Here is a 17,518-nt window from a genome sequence, read left to right on the forward strand (position 1 = left end):
TGAGGTGGGAAGTGTCCCTAGTGGTATGTATGGGTGACCTGCAGGAGTGGCACTACAGCTGGTAGAAGAAAGTGGCCCATGTTTTAAAACTGCGAGGATGTTTGGTGTTCTAGAAGAATCAGAGAATTAAATTGTAGACATGAAATAAATGTAACAAGCTTCTAGTACTCTTGCATTTCACTGATAAAAGCTCCCAAATGAGACCATGGTTATCTTTCCAGAGCGTGACGTAAGGCGCTTCTGTACTCCTGCTTTAGGACTGTACCTTAACCCTGAGCCCAAGGACCCTAGTACAGCTACTGAACCTGCACTAACAGACAAGGAAAAAGAATTATTTTGTAGTAAGTCGGATACTAATGATTTTACCTAAATCTCTCTCTTTTTCTCTCTAGAAATAGATCCTATTGACAACAGCAGCCTTAAATGTGGATAAGAGGATTGTACTACAGTCTTTGATCAATCATTTGTTTAGATCTTATGTTTTGGACTATATTAAGGGCTGAGTCACAGCCAGGTTATACTCAATTATTTCCCAGTTAGGTTAGACAATACTTTTTTTGCTAGACAGCCTTGCAAATGCTTTCTGCTTTGAGGAGGTATACTTCCTGGTGTGTTTTCCTAAAACAAGCTGTTTCCTTGGGGTCTGTTTGAGCAGAACTTGGTTGACCTGGATGATTTTTTTCACAGTAATGCTGTGAGAGTGCAGTAACTAGAAATGCAATAGGAGCAGAACAGAGGTGAAGAGGTATGGCCGTTACAAACGGATGTAAGTTATGAGCCCACATATTTCTTTTTTCCAAACCACAGCTTGAAAATTCCATCTGATGTTGCAATACTTATTTTTAGCAGGGCTGATTTATTGAGGTAGCAGGTCAGTGTCTGAGCTAATTCGGGCAAGTCTTTCCATGGCTGTGCAATACGCAGTGGCCGGCGATCCTGACCGCAGTCGTCTGTGTCATGGAGCGCACGGCTGTGGCTGCAGGCGATGCTGGCTCTGGGCAGGGCTATGCTCAGACTGCTGCTCTTGCCATTGCAGTTATAACCCTGGCTTTAGTCCACTTAAGTTTACATTAATTTTTTTCTTTCCTTATTTTCTGAAACACCAGTAGCTTGGAATATATGAAAATGCAGAAGATAGGAAGGAGCACATGCTGCATGACTCTTCTTGTTGGTGCTCTATATGCAGGAAGAGCAAAACAAGGTTTGTTTGCTTTAAAAAGCAGTAGGTAGCAGGAGAGCATGTGATGCGAAGGCAAACTGGCAGTGGTGGGTGCTGGTGCAGGGCTCTGAAATGCAACAGCAGTGTGGAGGCTAGACATTGGGGTGTAACATGAAGGGTAATTGCTGCATGGAATTGATCTGGATTTTAATGTTCACGTGTTTCATTTGGCACCCCATCCCCCTGTTTGAGAGGGGTCCTGTGCTGTCTCAGCTGGTCCCTTCTACTGAAAGAGCTCTAATAAAATGGTGATGATACAGGTGCTTCCGTATTGAAGTGGATGCTTTAGGATTGCCTTGGGTAAACGGTGAATTCAATTTATTATTCTCTTTATTCAGTATCACTGTGAATTAGGGTAGGTTGCTGGGGCAGTTCACTGGAGGGCAGGAGGGCTGGCTCTGCCAGGAGATGAGATGTTGGTGCCTGAAGGCTAAGCACCGTGAGCTCTTGCCGAAGACAAAGGTGAACTTGGGGAAGGACAGTGCATAGTACGTGCTGTAACTGCGCAGCCATGCTTCAGCTGGAGATTGGCATGGAAGAAGAGTGAAATGTTCCTGAAGTGCAACAAAATAAAGACCAGTTTTGTGGTAGCTTCAGGTCTGGCCACGTCTTCCTCGATGCTGCTTGCCAGTGCCAAAACAGCACGTGGTGGTCAGGCAGAGCAAGCTGTCCTGAGAGCTTGTGTTGCTCCTGGGGAGGGACAGAGGGAGGACATGATTTCATCCTCCATTCCTTTTCACCGGGCTGTGCCTTCTCTTCCCCTCTTGCCTGAAATGCAGCTCCTTCATCTGTGTTTTGCTTCTCAGCCTCTGAAGCCAGCCCCTGAGAAGTGGGTGATCTGAGCTGTAGAAAAGAGAAGATGGGGTTTGCTGATCTGCATGCCCAGCTGTGCGTGTACACGTGTGTGAGTGCGTGTACACGTGTGTGAGTGCGTGTACACGTGTGTGAGTGCGTGTACACGTGTGTGAGTGCGTGTACACGTGTGTGAGTGCGTGTACACGTGTGTGAGTGCGTGTACACGTGTGTGAGTGCGTGTACACGTGTGTGAGTGCGTGTACACGTGTGTGAGTGCGTGTACACGTGTGTGCTGGGAATGCAGGCTCAGCCTTGCTGCTGCTTGGACCCGGGGCATGGGGCCACGGCAACCTCACCTCCATCGGGCTGGATTCACCTGCCCCTCTCCCCAGTACCTGGCACTGACTTCCAGGACAGGCGAAGAGACCAGAGAGCTGTGTGTTCTCCTGGTTTTGGTTGGAGTGGTGTCAAGAATGTTGGGCTTTGACCAGCTGTTATGCTGCAGAAGGACTGAACAGGGTGTCCCGTCCTGGCTGAGGATAGCACAGCTGGATTTTTAAAACTCCTTGATCTTTTGGAGGTGCCCAGAACTTAAGTAAAGAAAACATTTGATAGATTGTTGAAAGCTGCCTCCTTCTCTGTATCTGGGCTGGTGACACACGGTTCAGCTTTCAGTCTTCTGTGACGCTTCATGCTTTCTGGTCCTCCAAAGGATGCTCCATCCCTAAGGGCTGCTCAGTGAACAAGTGGCAGTGCTTCTTTGCCGTTGGTAAAACTTTAGTAAAAGAAATAACTCAAATTTTAATTGAACTTCTTACCTTTTCACTTTATCTATAAAGCAGGGTTCTTGATGGTGCAGCTGTTCTTTTTTACCCCTCCTGTGTGTGTGTGTGTGCCGGTGCTTGTAGTGTTTCCCTAGTGGAATTATTACTACCTGTTTATGAGTCTATCTTGTGCCGAAGCGGTTGCCTCTGGAAAATGCATAGAAGTCTCTTAACCCTGAGAATAGTGGCAGTTAAATCCGATCTTTCAAATATTAACTAGAAGCCCTGTAAAAGATCGTTGTTTTTTCTGCCAAACCTGTTATTGTGCAACTGGTTTGGTGTGTTAGTACAAGACGAAGGGTGCGCTTTGCCAAAGCAGGAGGTGCTTGTTATTGCTTGAGAAATGATAGTGGGTTACGTGCTGCTGTAGTCCGATCCTGCTGGGTATCTCTAAGCTGGGCTGTGTTTCAGCAGCCGCATTATGAAGCAGCAGCAGCTAATAGCTCCTGAATGTTCAATACATCTTTTTGCATTTAAGTGTCACCTTGCGGCAGCCCTCGGTTCACAGGTCACATTCTGTTCCTTATTTTTCATCTGCCTCTTTCCTCCTGAGCCCTCCTGCTGGCTCTTGCTGCCAAATGCAGCAAAGAGGGCGATGGGGGTGTAGGACCCCCAATGTTTAATCTGGGGTTGCAGCGCTGGCTCGGTCGGCTCCGAGCGCCCGAACGCCTTGCTGAAGAAACATGTTTTTTTCGGAGCTGCACAGCAGAGTAACCTCTGCTCCGGGTGACCTGATGAGAAATCACCTCCTGGCCAGGACCCAAACAAAACATAGGATTAACTTTGCCCTGTGTGCGTGTGCTGGCTTGGAGCTCTTACGAGTCAGTGGGAGCACTTAATCCAGTCGCTCTGGGAGGAGGTGTGCCCGTAGACATGGGAGCCAAGCTGCTGTGCCTCTTCCTCGCCTCTGCCCTCCTTGCGTACTACATCTACACCCCCATTCCTGAGGACCTTGAGGAGCCCTGGAAAGTGATGTTTATCGCGTCTGCCTTCAGGGCCATGGGGCATCTGGTGAGTTTGGTGCTGGGCTTGGTACGGGGCTGGCCTGGGGGAGAGAGCTACGGAGCAGAGGGTGTTCTCGGTGCCTCTGTGGCTAATAGAGATACGGCAATATATACGTGTCATACATACATCCAATAATATATCTGTAGGGTAACATACTAAGCGAAGGACAGTAGCGTCTGAAATTCAGCATTAAACTTACTGTAACTATGACTATAAGGAAACAGAAAAGATTTAGTTGTGCAATCTTGAAAAAAGGACATTCAGAGTAACTGGAAATGTGATATGTGTGCACAGACAAGTGTAAACAAGTTTATTTTGCTTTACGATCCTTTGCAGTTCCTTGTATCTTTCCTGTTTCTCAGAACTTGTACACTGAGTTTCCTCGAAAGTACTGTATTGGGTGTCAGAGAAGGGAAAACTAGAGCACTTCTTAAATACTATTGATTTTTGTGGTTTTGTAGAAATCTACTGACAGAATGAGCCTAAAAACTACACAGAGCTAATTATAGGGGTGATAATGCTAAAGCATGTAGAAATTAAGCACATGCTCTCTCTATATATAACTTTTTTTTTAATATCACTATAATCTTGCTTACCAAAAAATGGTATCTAGCTAAGCAGCACAGAACCGTATGTCACAGTCTGGAAAGGCAGTGGTATACCCTGTCTGTAGTTATATGGCAATATTTACTGACAACGCAGTCCTTATGTCTTTCCATGCTATTTTTATATATAAGCTACATCCCTGGCTTCTGCTTCATTTCAGTCATGTTATACAGCCATTTCAAACATATGTAAATAATCTGTGAGGCTGCACACCGTGCATAAATGATAGTGCTGTAGTTCCCACCTCTTAAGTACATTAAACTGGGAGCTGTTTTGAATCCAATCTGTACTTAATATACAACGGTGGCTGCAGCAATGTAGCTGAAATCTAAAAACAAGGTCAAAGCTGAAGGTTTAGGGGGGAGGAGAAGGGCTGGGTGTTGCAGACCTCTTTCTGGGTGGCTACAAACATTTTGTGACTGCTTTTTTTCTTCCACCATAAAACATATTGAAAGGAGGGTCTAAGGAGCCAGGAGAGAGGTTTTTAGTTTTGCTTGAGGGATGTTGCTGAAAGGCTTGTCTGCTGCAGGCACAAACACCTAGGCTGTCTGCTCCAAAGTGCATGAGTTTGGGATTTTGCCTTTTTTGTTGTTTCAGTTAAAATGCAGTGGGTATGATTTTCAGAAGTCTGTGGGAGCCACCTCTTTATGATTTTTCTGGTGGAGGCAAGGGTGCATGTTTTCTTGGGATGTCTCCTAAACATCATGCTTCTGGACAGTGTCTCAAAGCTACTGCCCATCTCCAGAGCCATCCCTGTGTCACACAGCCTTTGTTTGCCATGGAGACCACTTGTTAGGTCTGTGCAGCCAGCAGAAGGAGGGGGATGATTGGGTTTTTGTGCGTGCCTATTTACTCGTGGACTCTTTGCTGCTTCCTTGTTTGTTTTGATCTTGTGGTTTGAGGTCTGAGTGGTGGGAGATGAAGTGGTGAGAAAGAAAACTGTAGTCTGCAATTCCGATGTGCCGCCTTGCTGCTTCCCCTCTTAAATCTCCTTTCGGAGGTAGCCTGCAAGGAGGGTATGTGCACAGATACCTCGTTTCCCCAGGAACACCTTGTGTCTGCTCACTCGGTCAGACCTGTAGCCTTCAGCACAGCAGCGCTTAGCAAGCAGAAGTGTTTTCTTTCAGTGTTGGAGGATTGTGTGTTTTCACTTTAACGTGGAGTTGTGTCTTTTGTGGTTGTTGCATCGGCTGCCAAGTCCGTTATGCAGCATTGGTGTGGAGCAAGCGTGTTTTGTAACGGTGCTCTGATCTCGTGCAGAACCGTAATCCAAAGGGACTCTGATGAAGATAGCTTCCCTGGAGCTGCACTGGTGCAAATTAGATTTGAGATGGCTCTAAAGTGTCCTAAATACGTTCTGAACGGTGATCTGATTATAGGGCAACAATTTATAATCACTTAATAGTAGGTCTAAATTTGCGGAGCGGACCCTATTTTAGTCTTTCTGACTCCCTGATGTTGGCTTGAAAAAAAGGAAATAATACTGTCACCCTCAAACACTCCTGAGCAAGAGGGTCCTCTCCAAGCTCCCAAAAGGACATGCCAAGAAAGCCAGGAAATGGCAAATCTCTGTCCTCCATCATCATCTTTGCTTTAGGATGTCCTGGGGAGCTCTCCAGCTTTGGAGCCAAATAGTGCAAGATTTTCTCCGATTTTGGGTTTCCTGGTCTGGATGAGTAACTCTGCCAGTCCCAGGCTGTTTTCCAAGTCTCTGCCAGGCATGGCAGCGAGTGCCGAGGGGCTCTGGAGGCTGGTCAGAGGCTGCCGTTAAGCCTTGCCCAGGGTTAGCCTGTAGGGGATTGCAGCCGTGCTTGGTTTTGCCGGCGCACCCAGCTGCGGTGTGCTGAAGGGTCTGTTCGTACCCATCTCATCGCAGAAGGGAGGCTGGGAATGTCTCTGTTCACCTGTTTATATTATTATGTCTCGCAGGCACATGCTCTCTAGCCGGCAAATAGCCTCTAAGAATAAACTGGCCAGTTTGTGGTGCTTAAGCACAAAATTTTTCATGCATTTTCAGAAAGTGCCATGTGCACACAGTCTAAGATAAAACACATGAAGAAAGTATGAAATGCATAAAACATCTTTCTTCCTAGCTGAACCTTTCCCTGGCTGCAGTTCTGTGAAATCCTCCCAAAGTTTCCTCTGTCCTTGGCCTGGATCCTCAGCAGCAGTCAAATCGGGATTGGAGCCTTTTACAGCCCCACTCACAAACTGCCCGTGTTCGTGTTCAGCTGATGGAAAACTTCACCTGGAGGGGTGCCTCTGTCTGAACTATTGCCCGTTCAGATAAATACGCTGCTGAAAGCAGTGCTGGGCTCTCTGCCTGCCAAGGCACAGCCGGGGCTCCCTTCCCCATAGGACAGTTTGGGTTGGTTTTTTTTTTTTGCCATTGTTGCCATGTCTCTCTTATGGAAGACAGAGAAAGTGACTGTGGAAAATGCTTTCCAAAGCACGAGGAACACAAAACCCCAAAGTGGTTGGTTTTACTCTTAGCCTGTAAGAGTAAGTAATCTCAGATTGCAGACAATGAGACCTTTCAGACAAGGGTATGATTTCTGTTTGTTTTTATATGATAATGGCCCTGAAACCACAGGCAGTAGACTAGTGGTTTTTCACAATGTAAAATGTCCACTTGTGGAAAAAACAGCTCAGAGTATTGAAAAACCTCAGTCCTGAGGCTGAGGGAACTCCTCCCACTGCAGGGGAGTTCCACAAGATCGGTGGAATTACAGCAGAACTTCGCTTTGCCCTATATATTTTTTCAAGATGCTAATCCTCAGGGGAAATACAACAGCTGAGAAATATTTATGTAAACTGTGTAATCACTGTAGATAAAGCCATGCTGTTTTGGCATGTGTACATATTTGTCTTCATTGAGCTTATGACAAGGACCTGTGTTTTCCTTCTGCGCAGTGTGCCAGTTACTGCCCGTTTGTCTTCGTCTCAATTCCAAACCAGAGGGTTTGGCAGAGCTCCCAGCATCACTTGGTCCAAGCCTTCAGGGAGGTGACTCTTAAATATGGTGGCAGTCACTGTGAAGTACTGTCAGTAAGGTCGTAGCTGTATTCTCTTTACTTCCAACTTCTGAAAAAGTACGTTATATTGAGAAGATGATTAAACAGTTGATTTCAATATAATTCAAAGAAAAAAAAATTTCAAAAACGCAAACCAAGCAGGGTTAGATTGTATGATTTACAACATCAAACCCTGAATGCCAGATGTTGTACCTTTCAAGAGGTGATCAATTAAAGCGTGTGTGTGGGTTGTGTGTTTGTTTTACATTCTTCCTGGGAAGAATAAAGCATCTCTCGGAAAGCTAAACTTCCGACAGGTTCTGCGCTAGGCTGGGCTATTTTCTTTCGTATTAGACTCAAGCCTGCTTTGAGTTTAATCTGTTTTTCACCTTCAGATAACATGTTAAGAACTTGGTTTTGTTAGTTAATCTTCTCTATTAGTATGTGATGAGGCAGTTACGAGATTTGTGGGGGAAGTTGGGTCACATCCCCTGTGGCTGGGAGCGCTTACGAAGGATCCGAGGTGCCGGTGCCGGCAGCGGGCGCAGGAGCCGGCGGTGGCTTTTCCCAGCACAGCCCTGCTCCGTCCCCACGGCTGTGCTGGTGCAGGCAGGGCACCGGCCTGGAGACCAGGCTGTCGAAATGACCCACACAAAATGTTGAGCGTGCACGTGCGTGCGTGCACAAACCAGCAACCCTGATGTTAATGTTGGGCATTTCCCATCACGCTTTCCTTTCTGAGTAATTGATAACACTGCGCTAGTAACAGTCACGGGAGCGTTTGTTTTACTAAAGAGTTCCAATCAGATTAATAAACTTGGGCCTGCTGTTAATTCTGTTATCTTCCAAACCAAGCGTTCTGATCAAAATTATGTCAGTGCAATTACAGGATTGTTTATGCCTGTTCAAAGAGTTGTACAGTGGCCTGAAATTTAGAAAAGTGCTTTTATTATCACAGAGTGTCAGCTCTTAATTTTTGGGGTGTTTAACTAGACTACGCACCAGAGTGGTGCATGCTAAACTGAAATGTAGTATGCAAATTAGTTTGAAATTTCTTCCAATTTTGCTTGAAATGAACTAGAAATCTAAGCCCTTAGTTCACTTCCAGCAAGTCAGATAGCAAATGGCTTTCAAGCAAATTTGAAGTTCTATTCTTCATACCTTTCTATCATCTAAAAAATAAACAAAATATACCCCCCCCCAAATTCCTTAATATATCATTAGGAGTTAGATAACATAATGGTCCCAAATCATGAAGCAGTCCATGCTATTTTTACCTTCTAGGTGCAAGTAGCTCAGCAGCCCAGTGCCGTAGCATACTGTGCTTTAAGGAGGCTACACGCGATAGGGGTTCCTCACACTGCTGGCATTTCACGGGACTGAGATCACACTTTACCCACAGTCAGTCTCTAATGTGGCCAAATTTTTGTTTAAATAGGTATTTACATGTCCTGGTTTTGTCTAGGGTAGAGCTAATTTTCTTTCTAGTAGCTGCTATAGTGTTATGTTTTTGGCTTTAGGATGAGAAGAATGTTGACAACACTCTGATGGTTTCAGTTATAGCTAAGTGGTTTTTGTACCAAGTCAAGGATTTTTCAGCTTCTTGTGCCCAGCCAGCAAGGAGGCTGGAGGGGCACAAGAAGTTGGGAGGGGGGGACAGCCGGGACAGCTGACCCCAACTGGCCAAAGGGGTATTACATACTGTGTGATGTCATGCCCAGTATATAAACTGGGGGGGAATGGGCTGGGGGGATCGCTGCTCGGGAACTAACTGGGCACTGGTCGGCGAGTGGTGAGCAATTTGCATTCTGCATCACTTGTATATTCCAATCCTTTTATTATTATTGTAACTTTATTATTGTTATTATTATCATTATTATTTTCTTCCTTTCCATTCTATTAAACTGTTCTTAATCTCAACCCACAAGTTTTACTTTTTCCCCCGATTCTTTCCCCCATCCCACTGGGTGTGTGGGGGGGAAGTGAGTGAGTGGCTGCGTGGTGCTTAGTTTCTGGCTGGGGTTAAACCACGACATTACACTATCTTTCACAGTATAGAAAATGAAGGCTTTATTTTCCTTCCAGTTACTGTGACATTATTTTTTTATGTCACTTTGTTGTCTATTACAGTTTTTTAGTGTGTTTTTAGAATAGGTTTCTAATACCTTAAAAGCAATGTGAGAAGTAAGTTTCTTTAAACACAGTTTAATCCAATGTAAGGGGAAAAAAAGCCAGTGAGACTTACGTATAAGCAAGCACTGATCACATCTTTACTTGTTGCAATTCCCCCAAGGCAGCTGATGCCTCCTCTGGGGAGCTGCTGGTTTTGGAAGGAGGCGTTGGGGTCTGCATTTCTAGCACAGTTCATAGCAAATGCCTTTAGAAATGTTTTCGCTTGGGTTCACTCTTGTGTACCAAAGACTCAGCATAATGAAAGCTAACACAATTTTTTTAAAAAGTTTTATATTCAAGGCTTAAAATAGCCTGTGAGTGAAAGGGATCCTGAAATGCCTTAATCTGTGTAAATTGTTGTGATGTCAGAGAGACAAAGCTGCCAAATATTAACCTTCAGAGCTTGCATTTCACCTGCAGGTTTACTTGCTAGGGTTTGGTTTTTGTTTTCTTTTTATTCATCTTAGAGTAACTGTAATCTTATTTAGTACCATAGAATTTCATAGTCAGTGTTTAAAACGTGAATTTCAAAGGAGACTGCTTTAACAGTATTAAAAATTGGTGTTTCCTTGGTTCTGAACTCCCTGAACAACATTGCTTTTCTTCTGACAGGGATTTCTGTGGAGTCCATTGGGAAAGTTTTCCCTGCTCTTTACATAGCTCTCATGCCCAGGGGCACCAGTGGCCTCCCCTGCTGCCTCCCCTCGGAGGGCTGCGAAGGGCTGGGGCTCCAGTGCTGCTGTACTGCTGGGGTAGATTCAAGATTTCTGGGGAAAAAGAACCTTTTAAAAAAGTTAACCCTATGGGTGTTTTTTTAAGACCCCCAGACTACTGCACTTAGGAGGCAGATGGAGATCCTGGTTAGCGTCGTCCTTATTTTCCCTCCTGGAGGATGCTGCTCCTGGTCCTATGGAGTCTCTCTCCAGGTCAGGGAGTCACTGGGATCGTCCTCGGCCGGAGTCGGGCTGGAGCCAGCGCTGGGCCACTGCGGTGATGGCACAGCAGAGCTGTTCTGTCAGCTCGTTCAGCAGGGAACTGCCTCACGGGCAGAGGGCTGGCGGAAATGAGAACATCAGCGGCAGGTTATTTTTAGCTTTTTATTGTGAAATAACAAAGCAATGTAAAGAAAGCATTTGCATGACTTGGACAAAGCTGGATCCTCCTCAAGGATGATGGTGCCGGACGTAGGTTCGGAAGGTATATTGGCACATCTAGTGTGATGAAATTTTCTCATCCGCTGACTGCGTGGAATGGACAATAAAAACACAACTCAACTCTCGTTCTGCTATTCAGTTGGAGCACTTCATTAAGTAGAGAAATGTAGAGGTACGTAACTAATGGAATTTTTAGGTGTAAACCGAAGAAATTAAACAGAGCTGGACTGTGGTAAAGTGGCAAAAATATAATTCTGCCTTCTTAACATCTCAAAGTAGAGAAAACATTTCCTTTTAATAACGTAAGGGTACTCCTCTCTAAACGATGCTCTTTGCCTGATGGTATGGAACTGATCATTGACAATTATTGTGCAACTTGAAGTCAAATTGTTATATCCTTGTATTTGTGTCACCGGTGTCCTTGGCATCCTGAAAGTACTGGCTGCTTTTGCTTCTGGAGTTCATCACCGGAGCAGCTATTGCTCGGTTTTGTAGTAACTGTCTGGAAAGATGAGGATGCCCGACTCATTGAGCAGACCCTCATGCTGGCTCTCAGGGGGTTTCAGCCGATTCTGCTTTCTTCCCCATCCCCTGTTGTGTCCTTGTCCTCCACGCCTGTGCTTCCAGTCGCTGTGGTAGCAAGGAGAAGTGGTGGTCTCCCCGGGGCTGCCTTCCAGCCGCCGCCACGGAGCTTTGCACGGGAGCGGTGGGAGTTGGAGAGCTCAGGCTGGACGGTGTGACCGTGCGAGACAGTGCCTCCTCCGAGTCAGCAGCGTTTGGCTTGGCGGCTTCTACAGCAACTTTACAGACTTGTACAGAGCATCAAATGGCTTTATGGAAACGTAATCCCCGAGAGTAACTCAGGCTGTGTTTAAAAATACTGTTTTCCCTTGTCTTGGGCTTTAGGCTGAGGTTGCTGATCGGCTGGGTCTGATGCACTACATGGAAACTCTGATGCTGATCACAGCGGCCGAGTACGTCGCACCCACGTCTGATGAAAACGTCACCGTGATGGACACGGAGTTCAGCGACGTTGCTGTCCGTCTGTACCTGCCCAGAAAGGCGTCTGATGGGCTGAGAAGGGCGGTGGTCTACTTCCATGGCGGAGGGTGGTCCCTAGGACATGCAGGTAAGCTCTTCTGTGTCAGTACCAGGGGTCCGTATGGAAGATCTCAACGGCTCCTGTGAAGTGCTGCCTTTTGTTTTATGGGAGTTGCCGCAGAGAGGGTCAGGGAACTGGTATTTCACCAGTTAAAACCAGGTGGCAGCTTTGGAAAGTCACCTGAAATCTTCTGCGAAGAGGAACGTGCTGTTGGGTAAGTGTCTGTTCTTAAATGTACGGGAGCGTATTCTAAGTGACCCATTTAATTTCAGGCATGAAACCCTATGATCATCTGACAAGGTGGACTTCAAACAGGTTAAATGCTGTCGTGGTATCAGTCAAGTAAGAGAGATTCTCCTTCTAGATGGGATGAGGGTTTGGAAAAAATTAATCTATTTCAATTAATCTAATTTTGCAGTATATCTTTTTTTGATCATGTGCTTTCCTGCTAGCTTTAAGTAAAAAAAAAAACAACAACAACAAACAACCAACCTGTCAAGGATGAATTGTGGTTGGTGGTTATTTTAGATATTGCTTTATGAAGTTGGGTGGGTAATAAAATACCTGATCCTCCAGGACAGACAGATAGTTCCCATTTCTCTGGGCACAGAAAATAATAAACATTCACCAACTAAGGCAGATGTTAGCAAGCCTTTCTCTTCATTAATAGCAGGAACTGACACACTTCTGCTTGCCTCTAACAGTTACAGGTTGGCACCTAAATACCATTTTCCCGTTCAGTTTGAAGATGTATATTCGGTAACGAAGTTCTTCCTCCAGAGCAGCATCCTCTCCCAGTATGGGGTGGACCCAGATCGGGTCTGTGTGGCAGGAGACAGTGCAGGTGGCAACTTAGCTGCAGCTGTGGCACAACAGGTAAAAAAAAAAAAAAAAAGCTGGTTCACTAGCTCAATATTTTTTGTCATTTCGTAAACACTTACAAAAGACTAACAAAAACCTCTACTCAAAGCAAGTGCACCTTCCAAATATCTCTTGTGGTCCATGTACATAGGATGTCACGCAGCTGCAGGACTGTGTGAGGGCTCTGAGTTTCCAGGCAAGCAAATTTACTTGAGCCATTTAATGGCATCAAAGTAGCTATGATGGCCTCCAAACCTTTATACCCTAAAAAAAGGCACTCTCCCCTATAATTTTGGCATATATCACTCCATCCTTAAGCACATTTTGGCTGGTTTAGGTTTGTTGTTTGAAAAGGGAATTGTAGCAATTTGACTCATATAGATGTAAATAGCAGCAAAAAAAAAAAAGACTAAATGTTCCAGTGTCATTTGATCACACACCGTTCACTGCCTTTAGCACTTCTCACTCTGGTTTATTAAATAAAGTCAGTGTGATGCTGTTGCTCTCTTGAGAAGTTATTTGGATTGTAATGAATCTTACTTGGAAAGGTTGTGAATTTGCTGTGGACACTGAAGGCAGAAGATGAGGAGGAAGATGGAAATTTATTAGTGAAGAGGGAAAAAGGATGACATACAAGAAATGTCAGTGTTCAATTTATCACATCTTATTTTTCACATGTCTAAAATGCACAGAATCGTAGTTGTTTGGGTTCTAACATCTCCAGGTTAAAAAACCCAGCAGATGGATAAGCTCTGAATTGTGTGAAATGATTAAAGGAGCCTCAGAAACCTGCAATTTTTAAGCTATAAGAATAGAAATTTTCTATAGTTATAGAAAAAGCATTTGTTACTACATTAGAAAGTATCAATGCTTCAAAAAGAATATCTCCCTAATGTTGTTATCCTTCAACATAAGAAATAAAATGAAATTATATTTGATGTTTGAGAATTTTTAACACAACATATTGCTTTAGGTGACCTGCCTATAAATTTAGAATTTCTTTAAATTAATCTATCCTGGGTTTATTGATAATCTTATTTTGCTTATATTGTAACATACGTGTGTTATTTCCTTACTTTTAAGATCATCTGTCAGTGTGGGAGAACCAACACTTTCTAACTGGCTTTTTGTAATTATGTCTGCTTTCTTCTACAGCTGTTAAAGGACCCTGAAGTCAAAACTAAACTCAAAGCCCAAGCTTTGCTTTACCCTGCTCTTCAAGCCCTTGACCTGAATTTGCCATCTTACCGAGAAAATGAAAACAAGCCCATTTTACCCAGGTTGCTTATGGTCAAGTTCTGGAGTGAATATTTCACTTCTGATTCATCTCTCAGGGAAGCGATGGCCTCCAACAGGCACGTCCCAGTTGAATCGAGCCACTTATTTCAGTTTGTAAACTGGAGCAATTTGCTGCCTGAAGAGCTGAAGAAAGATTATGTTTACACCAGTCCCACCTACGGAAGCTCCGAGCTCGCGGAGAAGTACCCGGGGTTTCTGGATCCGAGGGCGGCCCCGCTGCTGGCGAGCGATGCCCAGCTACGTGGGCTGCCCCTCACCTACGTCCTCACCTGCGAGCACGATGTCCTGCGGGATGACGGCGTCATGTACGCTGGGCGCCTCCAGGCAGCGGGCGTTCCCGTCACGCACGACCATGCCAAGGACGCCTTTCATGGGGCGATGATGTTTGTCTTGGGTCCGACCAAGTTAGCTGTAGGGTATCGGCTGTTGAACAGATACCTTGAGTGGTTAAATGAGAATCTATGAATTGAACGCGTTGCTCTAGCATGCCTGGCTCGCGTTCACTGGGTGCGATTGAGGAGCGTGGGAGAACAGGAGCTACGTGAGTTTTTGGCCGTGATTGCCATCTCCGTTGCGTTGCCCTGCAGCGTCTGGATTGCAGTGTTTCTCATCTTCTCTGGCAGGAAAAATCGGTCTGATTCTAACCTAAGTGTTCTTTCAGTGCTGTTGTCTGAGTTCAGAACCCCATGAACTGCTGGGACTGCCCTGGGCTTTCTCTCCTGGCTCAGACCAGAAGGGTCGGTGTGCCCGACCCTGCCTGCATGCTGCCTGAGCTCCTCCGAGCCCCCGGCTGGCACAGCGTGTGGGACTCGATGTCTCGTATCGGTCGCCTCTTCTTTCTTCCTATTGCGCTGTCTTTGCATCACAGGCAAGGTCACCGCATGCACGTGGGAGGTGCGCGCTGGCTGCTTGCCCCCGTCCCCTTGCCCCGTGGGACGTGTTGGCGCGGCCCCGCTGCTGCGATGGGGCGAGCAGAGCGCGGGGACCCGACTTCACCGAGTACGAAGCCGCTTGCGAAACCCTGCCCGTCGCGGGCGGCTGCTGGGGTTGTGCTGTTGGCTGTTTCCAGCACAGCTCGAGGGAAGTGCTTGAAAACTGAGTGGGATGGCTGTAACAATGCAAATATTTGGGGTTTTTTTGGTTTTGTTTGTTTGTTTTAAAAAGCACCTGTCTTACTTGGTAATCACTTTCTTTAATCCCTCTACTAGAAGGAAATAGTGTAACAAAACAGCACTGGATATTCATCAGATAAGGGAAGACTGTGAAGGTCCTAGCCTTACAATAGCACTGCTGTATGTTTTATGCTCTACTTATTAAATAAGTTATGTTCTAATTAATTATCCTTAAAATTGCTTAGCAGTTTTTACATATGAATTTTTAAAAATAAAATCAGCTTAGTAGCTTTATAGGCTTGAAAAAGAAACACAATTCAGCTGTCAGTCTTGAACAAATATCCTCTATATAAATGTTTTGTGTATTAAATATAAACCCTAAACATTTTGAATGGTTAATGCACATATTGGTTGGCTGTTGGTTTTAAACTGATGACAGCACACCGCAACCATGTACTTCTAGCATCCTGCTTTTTTCTTTTGCATGAAAGATACTGAATCTTCAATAATTCTGGTTTGTTTGTTTTTTTCTGAGTGTGTGTACAGCCTGTTCTTTTTCATCTTTAATAAATTGAATATAAAAATTAAACTTGTCTTTGATTCCAATGCAATGTACTACTTGTCCCTCACTGTTACAGATGCATGCATAACCAAATCCAACAGGTGTTAAAACTCAGATTTATTCTTCAGTAACAGTTAGTTAGAAGTCTAGTAACATTTTATAAAACCACAGGCTCAATGATGTAAAGAGAATTAATACTACACAGCCGACTTAAGAACCCTAAAGATTTAAAAGTGATGACTCAAAACGTGCATATCACTCACCCAAAAGCTGAGGGCTCTCTCCCTCGAGGAGTTACCCCAGGCAGTGCCCTGACCTGAGGGGGACCCCTACCTGCAGCCCCGCTGCTCCCAGGAGGACTGACTCCCACAAGTCCTCTGGCCAGACCCCCTTTATACTGCTGTCGAATCCCACCTGCGGGCATTTAATCCTGGCAGCCAGGAGGGTCACCTTGGTGCACCTGGCGTGTCTCAATTAGCCAGTTCAAATTTCAACCTGTGCCCTCCAGCATTTAGGGGTTTTGTTTTGTTTTGGGTTTTTGTTTGTTTGTTTTTTCCTTCCCCTTCTCCGTGCCTCAAGAAGTTTTATTTCCTGCTGGCGGAATGGGGATGGGGGGGCAGGGGGAGTGTACTGCCATGCTCATGTACCCCGTTTGTCGGAAAGGAATAACAAGTTGGCTTTAGTACACACAGTAGCTACTGCAAACCACCAGGACGGGACCCGGGGAGGTGGTGTTTTCCTTCTGCCGTCACCGTTGACGTGAATACTTAGTAATGTTTGGCTGGGGTTGTTGAGGAGAGAAACAGAAGTGGTTGAGTAGGTGTCTTCTATCACCAAAAGGATGCTGAAGCTTGCGCTCGGGATGGAGACCAGCAGGGAGCGGAGCCTGGCTGTGGGGACGGCTGGGCAGGGGCTCCTGCTCCCCCCGGGAGATGGGCTCAGAAAACCGGCTTTGGCTGTTGCGGCAGGAGCCTTCTGTTTCTCTGCTTCTGAATCCAGCCTTGAAAGGGTGAGTGCCTTACTGCCAGCATACAAAGCGTAACCTCCACCACAGGGCTAAAAAGCATCTCGTATAACCCCCATGTGCAGCAGTGCAATGTGTTTGCATGTTTGCACATCCTCAGGACACGTGCGTGCTCGCACAAGCTCCTGGTATATTTGGGAAGTTATTTCCCACGGTGCTCTCCAAAGTGCTGCTGGCAGGTCCCGGCTCCCACTCATGGGAGTGGGCTCCCAACTGCTGGCAGCAGACAGCTCGACTGGAGTTTTATTTCTGCCTCATTTGGAATTAACAGCAGCTTGGTATTCCTGAGGAAGCAGGGCTTTGGGGTTTTGCCTCAGTAACACCTTAGGCCTGACTTGCTATACGGCACTAGGGTCGTGTCCACAAGAACATTCCCCGGGTAGGGTATTTCCAATATTTCCAAGGCTGTAAGTGGTAGTGGGATGAACCAAGCTGGCCTTTAGTCACTACTGGTCTTATAGGCTGCTTTATTCTCTTCCATATAAATGACAGAAAAAGACTTGATTGAGAGGACAGAATGAAATTTCACTAGAGTGAAATTTGGTGTTTCATAGTAAAAGACGAAGCTCAGCCTTGCTGTAATCAGGCCATGGCTTAGCCAGCAGCATCCCGATGGGAGAAGGCTGCACCGGCGGGCACGCTGTAGCTCTGCCCCGCCAACCCTGAACCCGGCCGGACAAACGTCCCCAAAACACGGGCAGGCTCGTGGCACGCTGGGCTCACGCGCCCTTACGTGCACCGTGCCCTTTGCTGCAGGTCCCGGGCCACG

At 45.7% G+C, this 17,518-nt stretch overlaps 1 protein-coding gene across 2 annotated transcripts; it reads left to right on the plus strand.

The window, feature by feature from the left end:
• Positions 1 to 975: 975 nt before the first annotated feature.
• Positions 976 to 15,753, plus strand: AADAC (arylacetamide deacetylase). 2 transcript variants are annotated; one of them, XM_075031204.1, is made up of 5 exons: positions 976 to 1,201; positions 11,696 to 11,918; positions 12,164 to 12,233; positions 12,596 to 12,767; positions 13,908 to 15,753. In XM_075031204.1, the coding sequence occupies exons 1-5, from the start codon at positions 1,181 to 1,183 to the stop codon at positions 14,514 to 14,516; spliced, it is 1,095 nt and encodes a 364-aa protein (XP_074887305.1). In that variant the 5' UTR covers positions 976 to 1,180; the 3' UTR covers positions 14,517 to 15,753. The 2 variants fall into 2 exon arrangements, with proteins under 2 accessions (XP_074887305.1, XP_074887304.1); XM_075031203.1 differs by lacking the exon at positions 976 to 1,201 and adding an exon at positions 3,279 to 3,849.
• The last annotated feature ends 1,765 nt before the right edge of the window (positions 15,754 to 17,518 follow it).

Source organism: Buteo buteo, chromosome 7, assembly GCF_964188355.1.
Source record: "Buteo buteo chromosome 7, bButBut1.hap1.1, whole genome shotgun sequence".
NCBI classification, from domain to species: Eukaryota; Metazoa; Chordata; class Aves; order Accipitriformes; family Accipitridae; genus Buteo; species Buteo buteo.

Excerpts from the sequence above, each read along its gene's own strand:
- AADAC (XM_075031203.1), top strand. The coding sequence starts at position 3,712 with ATGGGAGCCAAGCTGCTGTGCCTCTTCCTCGCCTCTGCCCTCCTTGCG. Across the intron at positions 3,850-11,695 it reads TCAGGGCCATGGGGCATCTG|GCTGAGGTTGCTGATCGGCT; the intron begins GTGAGTTTGGTG and ends CTTGGGCTTTAG. Across the intron at positions 11,919-12,163 it reads GTGGTCCCTAGGACATGCAG|GCATGAAACCCTATGATCAT; the intron begins GTAAGCTCTTCT and ends ATTTAATTTCAG.